Source organism: Alexandromys fortis, unplaced genomic scaffold, assembly GCF_014885135.2.
Source record: "Alexandromys fortis isolate MF-2015 unplaced genomic scaffold, M_Fortis_MF-2015_v1.1 scaffold_4, whole genome shotgun sequence".
In the NCBI taxonomy this organism is placed as follows: Eukaryota; Metazoa; Chordata; class Mammalia; order Rodentia; family Cricetidae; genus Alexandromys; species Alexandromys fortis.
The window spans coordinates 18,025,185-18,038,019 of record NW_026067944.1 but is presented as its reverse complement, the minus strand read 5'-3'; the positions used below and the strand labels follow the sequence as shown (position 1 = coordinate 18,038,019).

The 12,835-nt window shown below is 39.8% G+C and overlaps 1 protein-coding gene across 4 annotated transcripts in view; it reads right to left on the bottom strand.

The window, feature by feature from the left end:
- Arl13b (ADP ribosylation factor like GTPase 13B) overlaps nucleotides 1-12,835 on the bottom strand; it is a 58,916-nt gene that overhangs the window by 39,969 nt on the left and 6,112 nt on the right. For 2 of the 4 annotated variants that reach the window (XM_050149018.1, XM_050149020.1), the window contains exons 2-3: nucleotides 5,766-5,836; nucleotides 1,012-1,261 (exon numbers count right to left, since the gene is read on the bottom strand). In XM_050149018.1, the coding sequence (XP_050004975.1) occupies nucleotides 1,012-1,261; nucleotides 5,766-5,836 (321 nt within the window). Of the gene's footprint in view, nucleotides 1-1,011; nucleotides 1,262-3,519; nucleotides 3,743-5,765; nucleotides 5,837-12,835 lie in introns of those variants that run through there. The other 2 variants (XM_050149021.1, XM_050149022.1) reach the window with 2 other exon arrangements.

The window sequence follows — 12,835 nt, the reverse complement described above, 5'->3', positions numbered from 1 at the left end:
AGTGGCAAAAGCTCAGTAACTTCCACTTGAGAAGTAATGTCAACAATTGAGAAGCAAACTGCTTAAACTTTGCTGTCTCATGTTACAGCGCCATCTGGTGTTTATTGTGTATAAAGGTTATGAATATAAATGTCCTTTTTCAATGTCTTCTACAAATGTTCCAGCTTAAAGTCAAATGCTATAAGCATATGACTGGGAGAATAAAGCTAGTCATACTCATACGTGCAATAGGGAAATATGAAGTCTCAGAGTGAGAAATTAAAGTGTCATTATAGAAGGAACCATTCAAGCAACTTTCAGAAAGTACACTACCAAGAAAAGAAGAGCCGTGGGGAGGTTTCTCAGTTAGTTGGGAAACAGGCTGTGGGTTTATCTGATCAAGGCAGTTCACACCTGTAATCCCAGCACTTGGAAGGTGGAGGTGATGGATCTGAAATTTAAGGTCATCGCTGGCTACATAACAACCTCAAGGACAGCCTGGGCTATCTGAGGTCCTGTCTTAAAGAAAACAATCCCAAAAGAAAGCAAATTAAAAAAGGACAACGACGAAATATAAGTTAAGAGAGGAAGCTAGCTGTGATGGCACAACTCACAATGCTGAGGCAGGAGGATCTAGAGTTCAAGTTCAACCAAAGCTACATGGCAAAATCTTGTCTGGAAAAAGGGTTGAGGATGCCGCTAATGCTCAGAGCATTTGCCTAGCATGCCACAGGGTCCTAGCACCCCACCTAGGGGTGGGAAATGAAACATATCCGACAACCTTGTTTAAGATGCAAAATTTAATACAAAGCAGGCCACCAAATAAAACAAGAGTTCATATTTAATTTTTCAAGATATCCTATTAGTAAGCTTGCTCATAACACTGAGTAAGTTATTTAATCACTCTCAAAAGCAATATAACATTACAACTGACAGGTAATTGCACACATTTATTATACTAATAGATGGTCACCTTGGTTATTCAATATTCTGTAAGAGACAAACATCTCTTGCTAATGCTCCATTACTTACACCAGTATAGGCTTTCCTGATATCCTAGGATGTCTTAGCACTTCTGACATTGTCTCTTTTGTCTCTTCCATTCTCTCTTCATCACTGGAATCCACAACAAATATTACCCCATAGGACTCAGCGTAATAATTCTTCCAAATTCCCCGAATTCTTTTTCCACCTCCCAAGTCAAAGATGGTAACTTCAAACTTTCCTTGTCTAAGGTCGATTTTAGAAAATCCAACAGTGGGAGCTACGTCTTCAGGATGCTCTGTTTCAAATGATACAAAAAGAGGAATCTTTAGACTTTAATATCAGTTTATCTCTACAACATAAATTATATAACAAGTATCATGCATTTGTCATTACAAAATGGAAAAATCACTTGCTGATGCCATAAATACAACTTTGAAACACACGTGTGTGAGAGAGGGGTTAATAATGTAAATATCCAGCTAGTATTTTCACTATACACAGATAGGAATTTGTTTCTGTTTTTTTCATTTGTATTTTGTTGTTGTTTTTCAAGACAGAGTTTCTCTGTGTATCACTGGCTGTTCTGGAATTCACTCTGTAGACCAGACTGGCCCTGAACTCAGAGATCTGCCTGCCTCCTGAGTGCTGAGATGTAACACATTCATGTACCACCACCACCTGGTTGTTTCTTTGTTTTACCTAATTACTATAATCTTAACAATTAACATGAAATGGGTACTTAATAATTGTATGTTGAAAGAGTGAATGCGGTATTGTGTTAAGGTTATTTATGCTCCAATCAATTTTAACCTTTCAACACCACATCAGTCACTCAAGGGTTCTATTACAAATTCTATGGAAAAATAAGCAAAGGCAAGAATGCTTAAAAAGAAAGGAAATAAAAAGAATCAAAAATGGAGAAAGCTGAAAAGAATGAGGCAATTCTTTCTAAATCAGAAAAGTCTACAATTGGAATGAAGAGAATTTTAAGGGCATACTGCAAAGAGAGCTCAAATTCAGACCTTCTATAGGAACATTTTTCTTATATGTTCCAATAAATTTATAATTGGTGGGTTTGGGGTGAGAAGAGAAATTTTATTGATGACACCAAGCAAAGGGGGCACATGGCCACACCTGCGAAGGGGAGCAGTGACCATGAGGTTTAGAAAAGCCCCCTGAGAGACATAAGAATCATTCCAGGAGATAGGTCTAGGCTAAGGCTGGGGAGCAAGGGGACCCTAAGAGTGAGAAATCAAACAAGAGCAAGGGACTAAACATTGGCAATGAAGCAAATTCTCAACAGGTTTTCTCTGGTTTGTTTTTGTCTGCAGCTGGTGATCTCCTGCTTCAGTTTCTCCATGTCTGTATGACAAGGACGCCCTACGATGCCTGGCAAATCTTCTGTGAATACGGGTGGAAGCCAGACCTCACAGGGTCCTGAAAGCTGCTGAAGGCCCTCAGCATATCAGTTATGCAGTTCCATGATTAAAGTAGTGCTCTACTAACTGAAAATGAGTGATTGGCCATTTCTCAGAGAGCTAAGAGAATTAAAACAAAAGATAGAAGAGAAAGCTTATTAAATATTAATAGACTATAGATTCAGTGGCTAAGAGAAAACGTTAACGTCACATGTGCCTCTTCCATCTCTCCCTATTACTAGAATATGCTATAAATCTCTCTCCACAGGGCTTTGTTTAGAGCTGTATGGTTCAAGTGTAGAAAGATGCCATGAAAGACTTTTAATTTTTATGTGATAGTAAATGGATTAAAACTCAGTTCCTCGGTTGTACCAGCTATATCTCCAGTTCTTGGGAACAAAATGTGGTTAGTGGCCCACCCTACTATATGGACTCTATATAAACTATTGCCATCATTCAGAAATTTCTATTAAATGACACTGGTTGTCATTGAATAAAACATTCACTGTGATAAATCTGCGTGGAGTGTTCTAGATTAATTACAGCCGAGAAACAGGCTTGCAGAGTGCCACACTCCCTCTCAGGAAGTATCCAAGAGCAGCTTCTGCATTGCCTGGCACACTTCGCAGAGCCATTATAAGTCACGTTTCTGCTGCTCATTTCTCCATTACGAAAAAGGCAAAAGGGCAAGGCTAGACCTACTAAAAGGAACCTGCCTTTTCAGAAGCAGGATCACACAGGAGCCCAAATGGAGAGCTAAATGCTGGGGAGGTAGCTCCATTCGTAGAGTGCCTGCCTGGCAGCCTGAGTTAGATCCAAGCACTAAATAAATAAGGCAGTGTGGTGTTTGACTATAAACTCAGCATTTGGGAGGTGTAGGCAGGAGAATTAGCACTCTGACTAAGAAAAATAATAACGATGAGGTCAATCACAGCCAGAAAAGATTGTTGTCTTTGCGTGTGAACTGAAAGACACTGCCAGGAAATGAACAATGGAAATGCTGTGCTGGAGCATGGGCAAGAGAACTAAACGAGAGCAAACGCTAACTTGGTGAAAGAACATTATTAGGGACCAGGGTGCAAACACAAATAGGTTATGGCTGTCATCCCCAAAGAACATTGAGAAATACGAAAACCTCAGGGCTGGAGAGATGGCTCAGAGGTTACAAGCACCATTGCTGTTCCAGGAGCATGGTTTCATTTCCAGCATGCACATGGCAGCTCCCAGCTGTTTCTCACTTCCGTTCTAGGAGATCCAATTCTTTCTTCTGGCCTCTGTAGGCACCAGGCACTTAGCAGACATTTAGGGGGGAAAAACCCACCCATACAAATAAGAAAACAACTGTTTAAAATATAGAGATTAAGTATTAATGGAATGACACAAAATGTGAATGCTCTGTGAAAAGACAGACATGATCCTAAGATGAAGGGAGGGACTGATATGGTCAAGAGAGGCTTCAAAAACTACGGAGAGTAAGAATAAAGTCTCAGAAGTAACACAATTAGAGGTGAGAAAGTACTAATCTAAGCAAGAGAACAATGCAAGCAGAGATAAAGTGGTCGTAATAGTCCTAGTAAATCAGTTAGTATCTGTGTAATCAGGTACAGGTGACCTTTTACAGGTAAATCCATTGACACAGAGATACATGGTCCTCAATCTTAAGACTTACAGTAATGTGTATGTTAAGACAAAATAAATCTAAGATAAAATACAAATACATAATAAATATTTATTAGGTATTTCTTACATTATTATTAATTATTACACATTTATTATTATTATTAATTAGATTACTAATCTACAGAGCTCTTGGTCTATTGTTAAAAATATATGTGTTTGCATTTGTGTGTGTATGCATATATATATACACACACATTTTATATATATCAAATGATTATAATATAGTGAAAATATGCTAAAACCAAACAAAGCCAAGGATAATCCACAGAAAAAAACTAACCTTTTACCCAAAATAACATAATTTCCTATTAGGAAACAGTATTGGATAAAAATCCCTAGGACTATTTCTTTAGTCTGGGTACATGAATGTTTACAAAAGACATTGATTCCCAATCGCAGAGGCAGTGACCAGCCATGAGAGGAGCGTCTAGATTAAATGGTGGTCTATTAAATATTTAACAACTTATTTGGAAGTACAGGGAGAAGGTTATTGTGTAGCTTACGCCCAATTTCATAGTGTAACTACTACTCCCATGATGACTGTTTACAGACTAATTCTAGTTACTAGTTAGATACCCAAGAAGAAATTTGGGAAGAAGCAGACAGCCCTGGCTCTTGCTAGAAAGTCTGACTCAATATACTGAACCAGTGGTGGGGCCCAGAACACCATTGCTTCTTGTCAGTGCACATGAGCTAAAGTGAGGCATCAGTTTCTGCCTCATGGTCCTAAAGGAGGGAAGCACAGCCGCCTCTTCTCTCCTACAGCTTCTCCTTGCATAAACTCCAATCTTGTTGAAGCACTGTGACTTCGGATCCCTGTTAGACTCATGCACAATAACACAATCATTCTGATGGTCAGGGAAATGAACAACCCAGTGAAAAAAGCAACATTCATGAGAGGGAAGATACTTCTAGAAGAAGCTATTGTGACATGAGAGATACTGGGGTCTGGATTTAAACAACAGCAATATAGTTAAAGAAAAGGCACATGTATCGCAAAACAAACAAACAAAAAACTAGCAAAAGGGGGTTGATCAGAGAATAAGAACAGAACAAGAAATAAGTAAAAAATGTAGAGTCAGGGAATGGACATTTTAAGAAGGCTTGGCCCAGTGGTGGTGACACATGCGTTTAATCCCAGCACTTGGAAGGAATGTTACACAGAGAATCCTCACATGAATAAACAAAGAAGAAAAGAAGAAGAGGAGATAGAAGAGGAGGAGAAGGCTGTCTACTATTTCAAGAAGTATGGTTTAAACCACTGGGACACCAAAATAAGTATTGCTGCCCTTAGGGGATTAACAGCCTGGAGAAATAGACAGATAAACAGACAGTGCAGCTAAGTATAAGTCGAGTGGACCCCAAAAGAGAATGTAATTGAGTCTATTAGTACTCCTCAGGATCGTCACAATTGGGAAAGTTTACGGGAGAGGAGACTACATGGCATTATTTGTGTAATCTCAGCAATTGAGAGGCTAAGGCAGAGAACTGCTAGCTTGGGTTACTTCCTGTCTCCCACTGATCAATCTGAAATATGGCAGTAGAGGGACATCAGGAAGCCAGAGCCTATTAATAGCATAAGTAAATAAACAACACAAACTAGTATACTATCTCTGTCCAATTCACATGTAATAAAGGAATTCATATAAACAAACAGCTTGGAAAAATTAAGAATTCAGAAAGCAAATATTTCCTACTTACCTCCTTGGATTCCCTTTGCTGTGGCCGTTTTACCAGCGTTATCAAGGCCCACCATCACAAGAGTCACCTTTCTTAAAATAACAAAATTTAAAATCACTCAGCACGCAAGGGAAGATACAAACAAATTCATCCATTCATGCAACATTTAAGTAGCCTATACTTTATAACATACAATCTTTTAGATGCTAGAAACTACGCTGATGAATAAAACACTGACTCAAACGCACAATTTAGGAAGACACCATCCTATTGTCCTCTGAGCAAAAACTTACTGCATGGAGTAAAACTAATAACAAAAGACTAGTTGAGTTTCACAGGTGAGGAAATACAAGCCCATAAAGTTAAATAATTTGTCAAAGGTCACACAATGGATTAGGTAGCAAGTCAAAACCAGCATCTAATACTAACTTCAAGGAACTTCATAAACCTGGGGATGGTATATACTGGTCCTGCTAATCTAATGCTTCAGTTCCCTAGTAAAGCTCATCGCTGGCCCAGGTGATCTCTGTACAACGTGAAGGGTGGAACAGCCCATCATCACTGTGGACCTAGGAGGGAAAGTATTCGGGGAACACAGGGAGAACTACAGCATAGCATGGCTGCCATGCTAAGACTACAGGGTGTAACCCAAATGAGGCAGATCAGAGGACAGAGCTCTGGAGGGCAAAGGAACAGAAGCCAAGCCTTATTAAAGCATTGCTAAATGCTAAAAAAAAAACACAAATGTTTTAACTCTTTATATATGCATATAGAATATATATCACATACACACACTTCAGACAATCTGCACTGACCTTAGAAGGCATTCCAGGTTAGACATGCTTCTGTGTACTTAAATGACCCTGAAGCTATTCTTTCTAAAACATGGGGGTGGAGGTGGCACCTCCTCAGTAACTCTGGAAGAAGCCAGTGGTTGGTGCAACGTGGGACTTCTGACAGTTCCTTCTACAAGGTCTGTGAAAGGCTATGCTGTGATTGGTGTAAACATAACTCTTCATTTGCATTCCACAGCCATGCCACATCCTGCTCCTGGCTATCTAATCAGACTATTCAGCTCACTCTCTGAGTCTGTTGGGAGGGCCCAATGAAAAGTTTCGTCAAATGGTATTTTCTCTGATCAAAAAGTACAGCAAGCTAAGCTTAGAACAAGTAGAGAAACCAGCAGGAATGCCAGCCAGTAGCACCGCCTCTGCAGCAGTGGCAGCAACAACAGTACCAAGAGCAGTAGAGGCAGACCTGTGGAGACAGACAGGACGTAAAGACAAACATGGGGGCTGTGGGCCCTCGTTTTTAGACGACTTCCAGGAATCTGGCAAGGCCTAAGAATTGAAGACAGCAGTTCTCAAAAGCTGTAACACCAACCACTTGTAAAGGCCACAGGTCTCAACAGTAGGAGCCATAGTAGGGCCACTGGGTAGGAAGTGTTAGTCCTGGGATACAGGTTTCCAGAGCTCTAACTAGCAGGCACTGACAGCTACTACTGCCATCTGCTGCTCAGAGCTAAGAATTACACTAGCTGCTGAGGCACCACTGCTCAGCTCAATACCTCCAATCTCAGCACGTAGGCCTGTTAGGATCTGGTCTGCAGAGTCTCAAATCCTAATCCCCTAGTTCTCAGAATTTAGAACTGTAAGCCTTTGAATCTAGCAACTCAGCGCACATGCATTTGATACTCAAAGTCTCAGGTCAATCAAACTGCAGCCACCTACTCAGGCTCCAAGGAGGCCAAGAGGAGCCTAGGCGTCACTTGTAATAGTAATACATGTGTATTCATTTCCCACTGGCAAAGACCCTAAAGAATGTTTAAAAACAGAATTAAGATGGCAGTTAAGGTTGTTCTTTAAATTCTAGGCATGGCTTTCTTGAATCTGTACTTTTATTCTTTCCCCCTATCTCAAATTCCCAAGTGTATTCAAAATCCACAAAAAAAAAAAAAAAAAAAAAAAAAAAAAAAAAAAAAAAGGAAAGGAAAGGACAGAGGTGAAGGTGTCAAGGCGGTTCAGGAACAGGTGATAGACTGTTTATGCCTAGCAAAGAAACCAGAAGATTGGAAGACAATTTCAGTAATGCGAGATGGTTATTATAAATGGGAAACAGCAGCAGGATCATGAAGACAGCCGGGGACAGAGCCTGCTCTAGAAGCCCAAGACTGTCTTACAAATGAGGACCAAAGAGGCAGCAGCTTCTAAGAACTGGAATTCTTTATATACCCCTTGAGGGGATCCACACCCCTTTTCCACGGCTCAGGGTTTGAACATAGCCTCAACTTGGGGACGTGGGGCCTTACTGGAGAAAGCAAGTTTTGGGGGGCAGGTATTTGAGGGTATACTATCCCTGGCCACTTCTTGAAAGAGGGGGTGTGTGTTTGAGTGCGAGTGTGTGTTTGAGTGTGAATATGTATGTATGTTTAATATTTCTTTCATCTATCTATCTATCTATCTATCTATCTATCTATCTATCTATCTACTATCTATCTTTCATAAGTCTTTTTGCCTGAATGCATGTGTATGTACCATGTGCATGCCTGGTGCGCTTGGAGGCCAGAAGAGTTTCCAGATCCCCTGGAGGTGGAGCTGCCGCATGAGTGTGGGACCAGAACCCTAGTCTCCTCTGGAAGTGCAGCAAGTACACTTAACTGCTTAGTCATGTCACCAGACATCTGATTTTTTCTTTTCTTCCTGCTAGGTTTGTAAAAAAAAATCTGTCCTTCACCACAAACTCTTAGCCATTTCTGCTCAAATGGTTGGGACCAGGAAATGGTGTATAAAGTCTCTGAAATCATAAGCCAAAATAACTAATGTCCCTCTTATAGTCGTTTTTGTAAGACGTTTGGCGACAGCTATGAAAAAGTCACACTAGCTTCACTAATATAACTGTTTTCAATCTATGCAACCAAGATAACCAACCCACCACGGGCAGGGCGAGATGTCCATCTCACAGGCAAGTCTAGATTCTGTCAGGCAGACAATTAAACTAACCATCATATGTATGAACAGTACTGAATTGTGGGAGGGGATGCTGGGACTCGAACTCAGGGCCTTACTTATGCGGAGCAAGAACTATTACTGAACCATATTCACCTATATTCACAGTGTTGTATAAGGTCTCTTTGCTCAGTCTGGCTGGTTGGTTCTCTCTCTCTCTCTCTCTCTCTCTCTCTCTCTCTCTCTCTCTCTCCCTCTCTCCTCTCTCTTTTGTTGAGCATTTGATTTCATTACTCAAATTTCATATTTTAAGTTATAAAGGGTCAAATGAGTAAACTGGCAGGGACATAAAAATCTGTGATTTAAGTTATATTACTTGGAATATGTTAAGAGCATAATTAATATTAGCATCAGAGGATTACAAAAAAAGTAGATGAACACATAAGTGCCACAGTATGCTAATATTTATGTTTTAGTCATTGTCACTAGAGGAGAATTTTTGAGTAGAAATCATATCTGGCCAGTTTTGTACCCTTAACACCTGATGTTTTTATTGAGCATTTGTCTGAACAAATGACAAAATGATTGAGCTTCTTGACTGCACCAGTTTTTCTAGACTCTGTAGACTCTATATGCCTTTTCCTGTTAGAAGGGCTGTGCATTTGATCAGCAATCATATGTTGTCATGTAGCACCACAGCCAAACTGTCCCCGGTGACAACTGACCATATTTTTTAAAAGCTACAGTAACATGTATCTTTTAATGTGCAAAGGTTATTCATCTCTATTACTTTAAAAGGTTGTATAGACTTTCTGTTTTACATAGATATTAACTCTTTAACCCACTTTGTTCTGAAATTATAAATTATTAAACATTAAACATTGCAGTTATTTCCTGCTGTTATTTTTATTCATACTAATACTTTACTTATTCACCATGCCTTTAATTACCTCAAATATTTAGTCGTGGAAGCCTCTTTTCAAGTACATGGTATAACCTTAAAATTTCTAAGCATGCTCTTGAATAAAAATGGAAAATCATAGAGGATTATTTTGTATCAGTCTCAGTAGTAACATTTTCCAAATGAGATGTAGGGAATGTGTGTGTGTGTGTGTACACGCACGCTCTGGAACTCTATGCTACTAAAAGATCTAGGTACATTTACACTACTAATAAGCAACAAAAGAAGGCTCAAGGCATTCAGAAAAATAGGCGCCAACCTGTTACAGAGTCCTGCATTCAAGTCCTCACGCCGCAATTTCTAAACTGTATGACACCAGACACAATACCGGTCATAATTTCATCAGTAAAATATAATGCTGACAATACCCATGGGGGGGGGTAAAAATTAAATTAGACAATGTGAACAGTGTGCACCTGACAGTGGCACACAGAAAATGCTTAATCTGAAGTCATTCTCATGACAACTCAAAGTGCAAGCAAGGGAACCCACAGCTGGGCTCAGATTCTGAGAGAGGGTGAAGTAGTTCCCTGGGCACTTGTTGACAGGATGCTTGCTCTCATGACTCAAGTCCGAACCCGGAAGATCTTGACCAGGTATTTGTGTCATCTAAGTAACAGTTTAATCCATCACAACACTTGAAAGAGCCCAGGAAATGCACAAGACACAGGCCAGGGGACAAGGAAGATGCGAACACTGTCAACCTGGAAATGGGGGCTGGAAAAGATGTCATTTATGTGAACGGTTTCTAGAGGGGTTAAGAGAGGAACAGTATCGAATGCTGTGAAATTTCGTAAAATCAAAGTATCCCTTTCAGTGGGTCACCTGTAATCCAGCATTAAGAGATGGAGGCAGGAGGATTCCACTGCGGTCAGCCTAAGGTACTTGTGAGAACTTTATCTCAATAAAAGAAAGAAAAAGCTATCTTGGTGCTCACCATCTCAAATAAAGTGCCTCACAACTGATAGTCCCCACTCTCCCAGCCCTGCAATAACCAAGGCTTTGATGTAAATAGCATGTCTTCGTAGTTCAAAGGCATGCCTATCATTTATCTCCACACTACGCCTTGAGCAAGGGAGGTGCAAGATACTCAAGGCTTCAGGACTAATAAGATATTAGCCCCAGTGGTTTCCAAGGGAAGTTTAAACAATACAGACACTACTGTGTTTGGAATAACTTGAACCATTTTTATCCTAATATCCACCTACTTTCATAAAATCAAACAATCAGGCATCCAGGGACAAGGGTTCCTTTTCACAAATAAAGCCAGGAATAATTCCCCCCCCCCCTTTGCCCAGGACACTCACAACTTAGTTCCTGCAGCTAGAGCAAAGGTGACAAGTTGATCAAGCCCAACTCTGGCTGGACGGCAGAGGAAGGTGGATCTCTTAGTTTGAGGCCACCGAAAGCCAGATAATGAGACTGTCTCAGCCCACACCCTGCTCCCTAGAAGGCTAAAAACCCTGTTCATTTAAAAAGAAAAAAATCTAAGCACTTTCTGCTAAAAAAAAAAAATACAGAATCAAGTTCAAGCTTGATGAGTTCTTTCTTGCCATCCCCAGCAGACAATGACCAAGACACCTTCTGCACCACAGGGTCAAAGAACAAATCAGTCTCCTCGGCTGGAACTCGTCCTCATCTCTGTGGAGCACCAGTGCCAACGGCGGCGGACCATCAACTTTCAGCTTCTTCCTTCCTGGTTTCCCTCGTACTGAGGAGACACCAAGTGAAGCTAATACAAATAAGGTTAAAGAAGAACTATTATTAAATTTAATTCACATAAATCCTTCCATCAATTTGGGAATGTAAGCCAAATTGTTTATCTCCTGTCCAATTGGCTGAAAATTTCTGATAAAAGTATACATGCTCATAGATTAAAGGTAATAATGAACAAAATATTTTAAAATTAAAGTAATTTCTTAAGAATTAGGAAATGAATTGATTGAGATACCAAAGTTCTGATTATATATTTGTTCAGTTATTTGCTCAAGGTGAAGACTTCTGTAGTCTAGGTGCTAATGTTTGAGTAAATGGAGACATTTTATTTCAGGGTTCCTTTTTTTTTTTTTCTTTGGTTTTGCTAGACAAGGTTTCTCTGTATATTTGGCTGTCCTGGAACTTGCTTTGTAAAGCAGGCTGGCCTCAAACTCAGAGATTTGTCTGCCTCTGCCTCCTGAGTGCTAGGATTAAAAAAGCACAAGCCAAGTTCAGGGTTCTTTTTTATCTAACACATATGAATATACACACACATACACACACACACACGCACACACACACACACACACACACACACACACACCCCACAAAGGCTGGAGAGATAGCTCATTACTTAAGAGCACATAGTATTCTTCTAGAGGACCCAGGTTTGAGTCCCAACACCTATAACTTGAGCTCAAGGGATATCAAGGTCTCTGGCCTCAGATAGTAGCACTCACACATACACACACAGGCTTCCACACAGACTCACACACATATGCAAAATTAAAACTAATAAAAATGAAAAAGAAAAACACACAGGAAAGTATTGAACTTAAAAACTAAAAACAAAAACTACCTACATTTGGTGGACTTTGGTCAGTGAACCTTATGGTACAGAGCAATAGTTAATGTAGTCTCATACTGGTCAAAGCGTTAAAAATAAGAGACAATTGCATTTCAACCCTAAATGAGGCCTAACCATAGGTATATGAAGCCCCACAGAGCTCAGGGACATTGGAAGAGTGACCAGAAAGATTGCAAGAGTGAGAAGATGAGGAAAATCACTGGGAAATATTGTCTTCTGGGTACGGCATGGCCATTGCTCTCACAAACTCACGTAAACTAACCCACGAGATCAAGGCAGTCAATAATCCGAGCATGGATGGGGAGGTGGGAGGCAGGGAGTGGTGGTAGGTCTCACGAGGTTCAGTCCCTGGCTGGATTGAGTTGGAAAAGGATACGATTAAGATATATTGTATATGTGTGAAACTATAAAAGAATAAATTGATCTGTCAACTTAGAGAGATAATACTTAAACAAAATTTATTATATAAAATTTATTTCTAATGTTTAAAATTATATATATATCAGAGATAAAATAGTTTATTCAAAAAATCAAAGGGCAAAGTTTGACATAAAAACAGCATTATGGAAAATATTTCAAACTTCATGAAGCAGGTTCTATATTTGAACATAAATACATATAT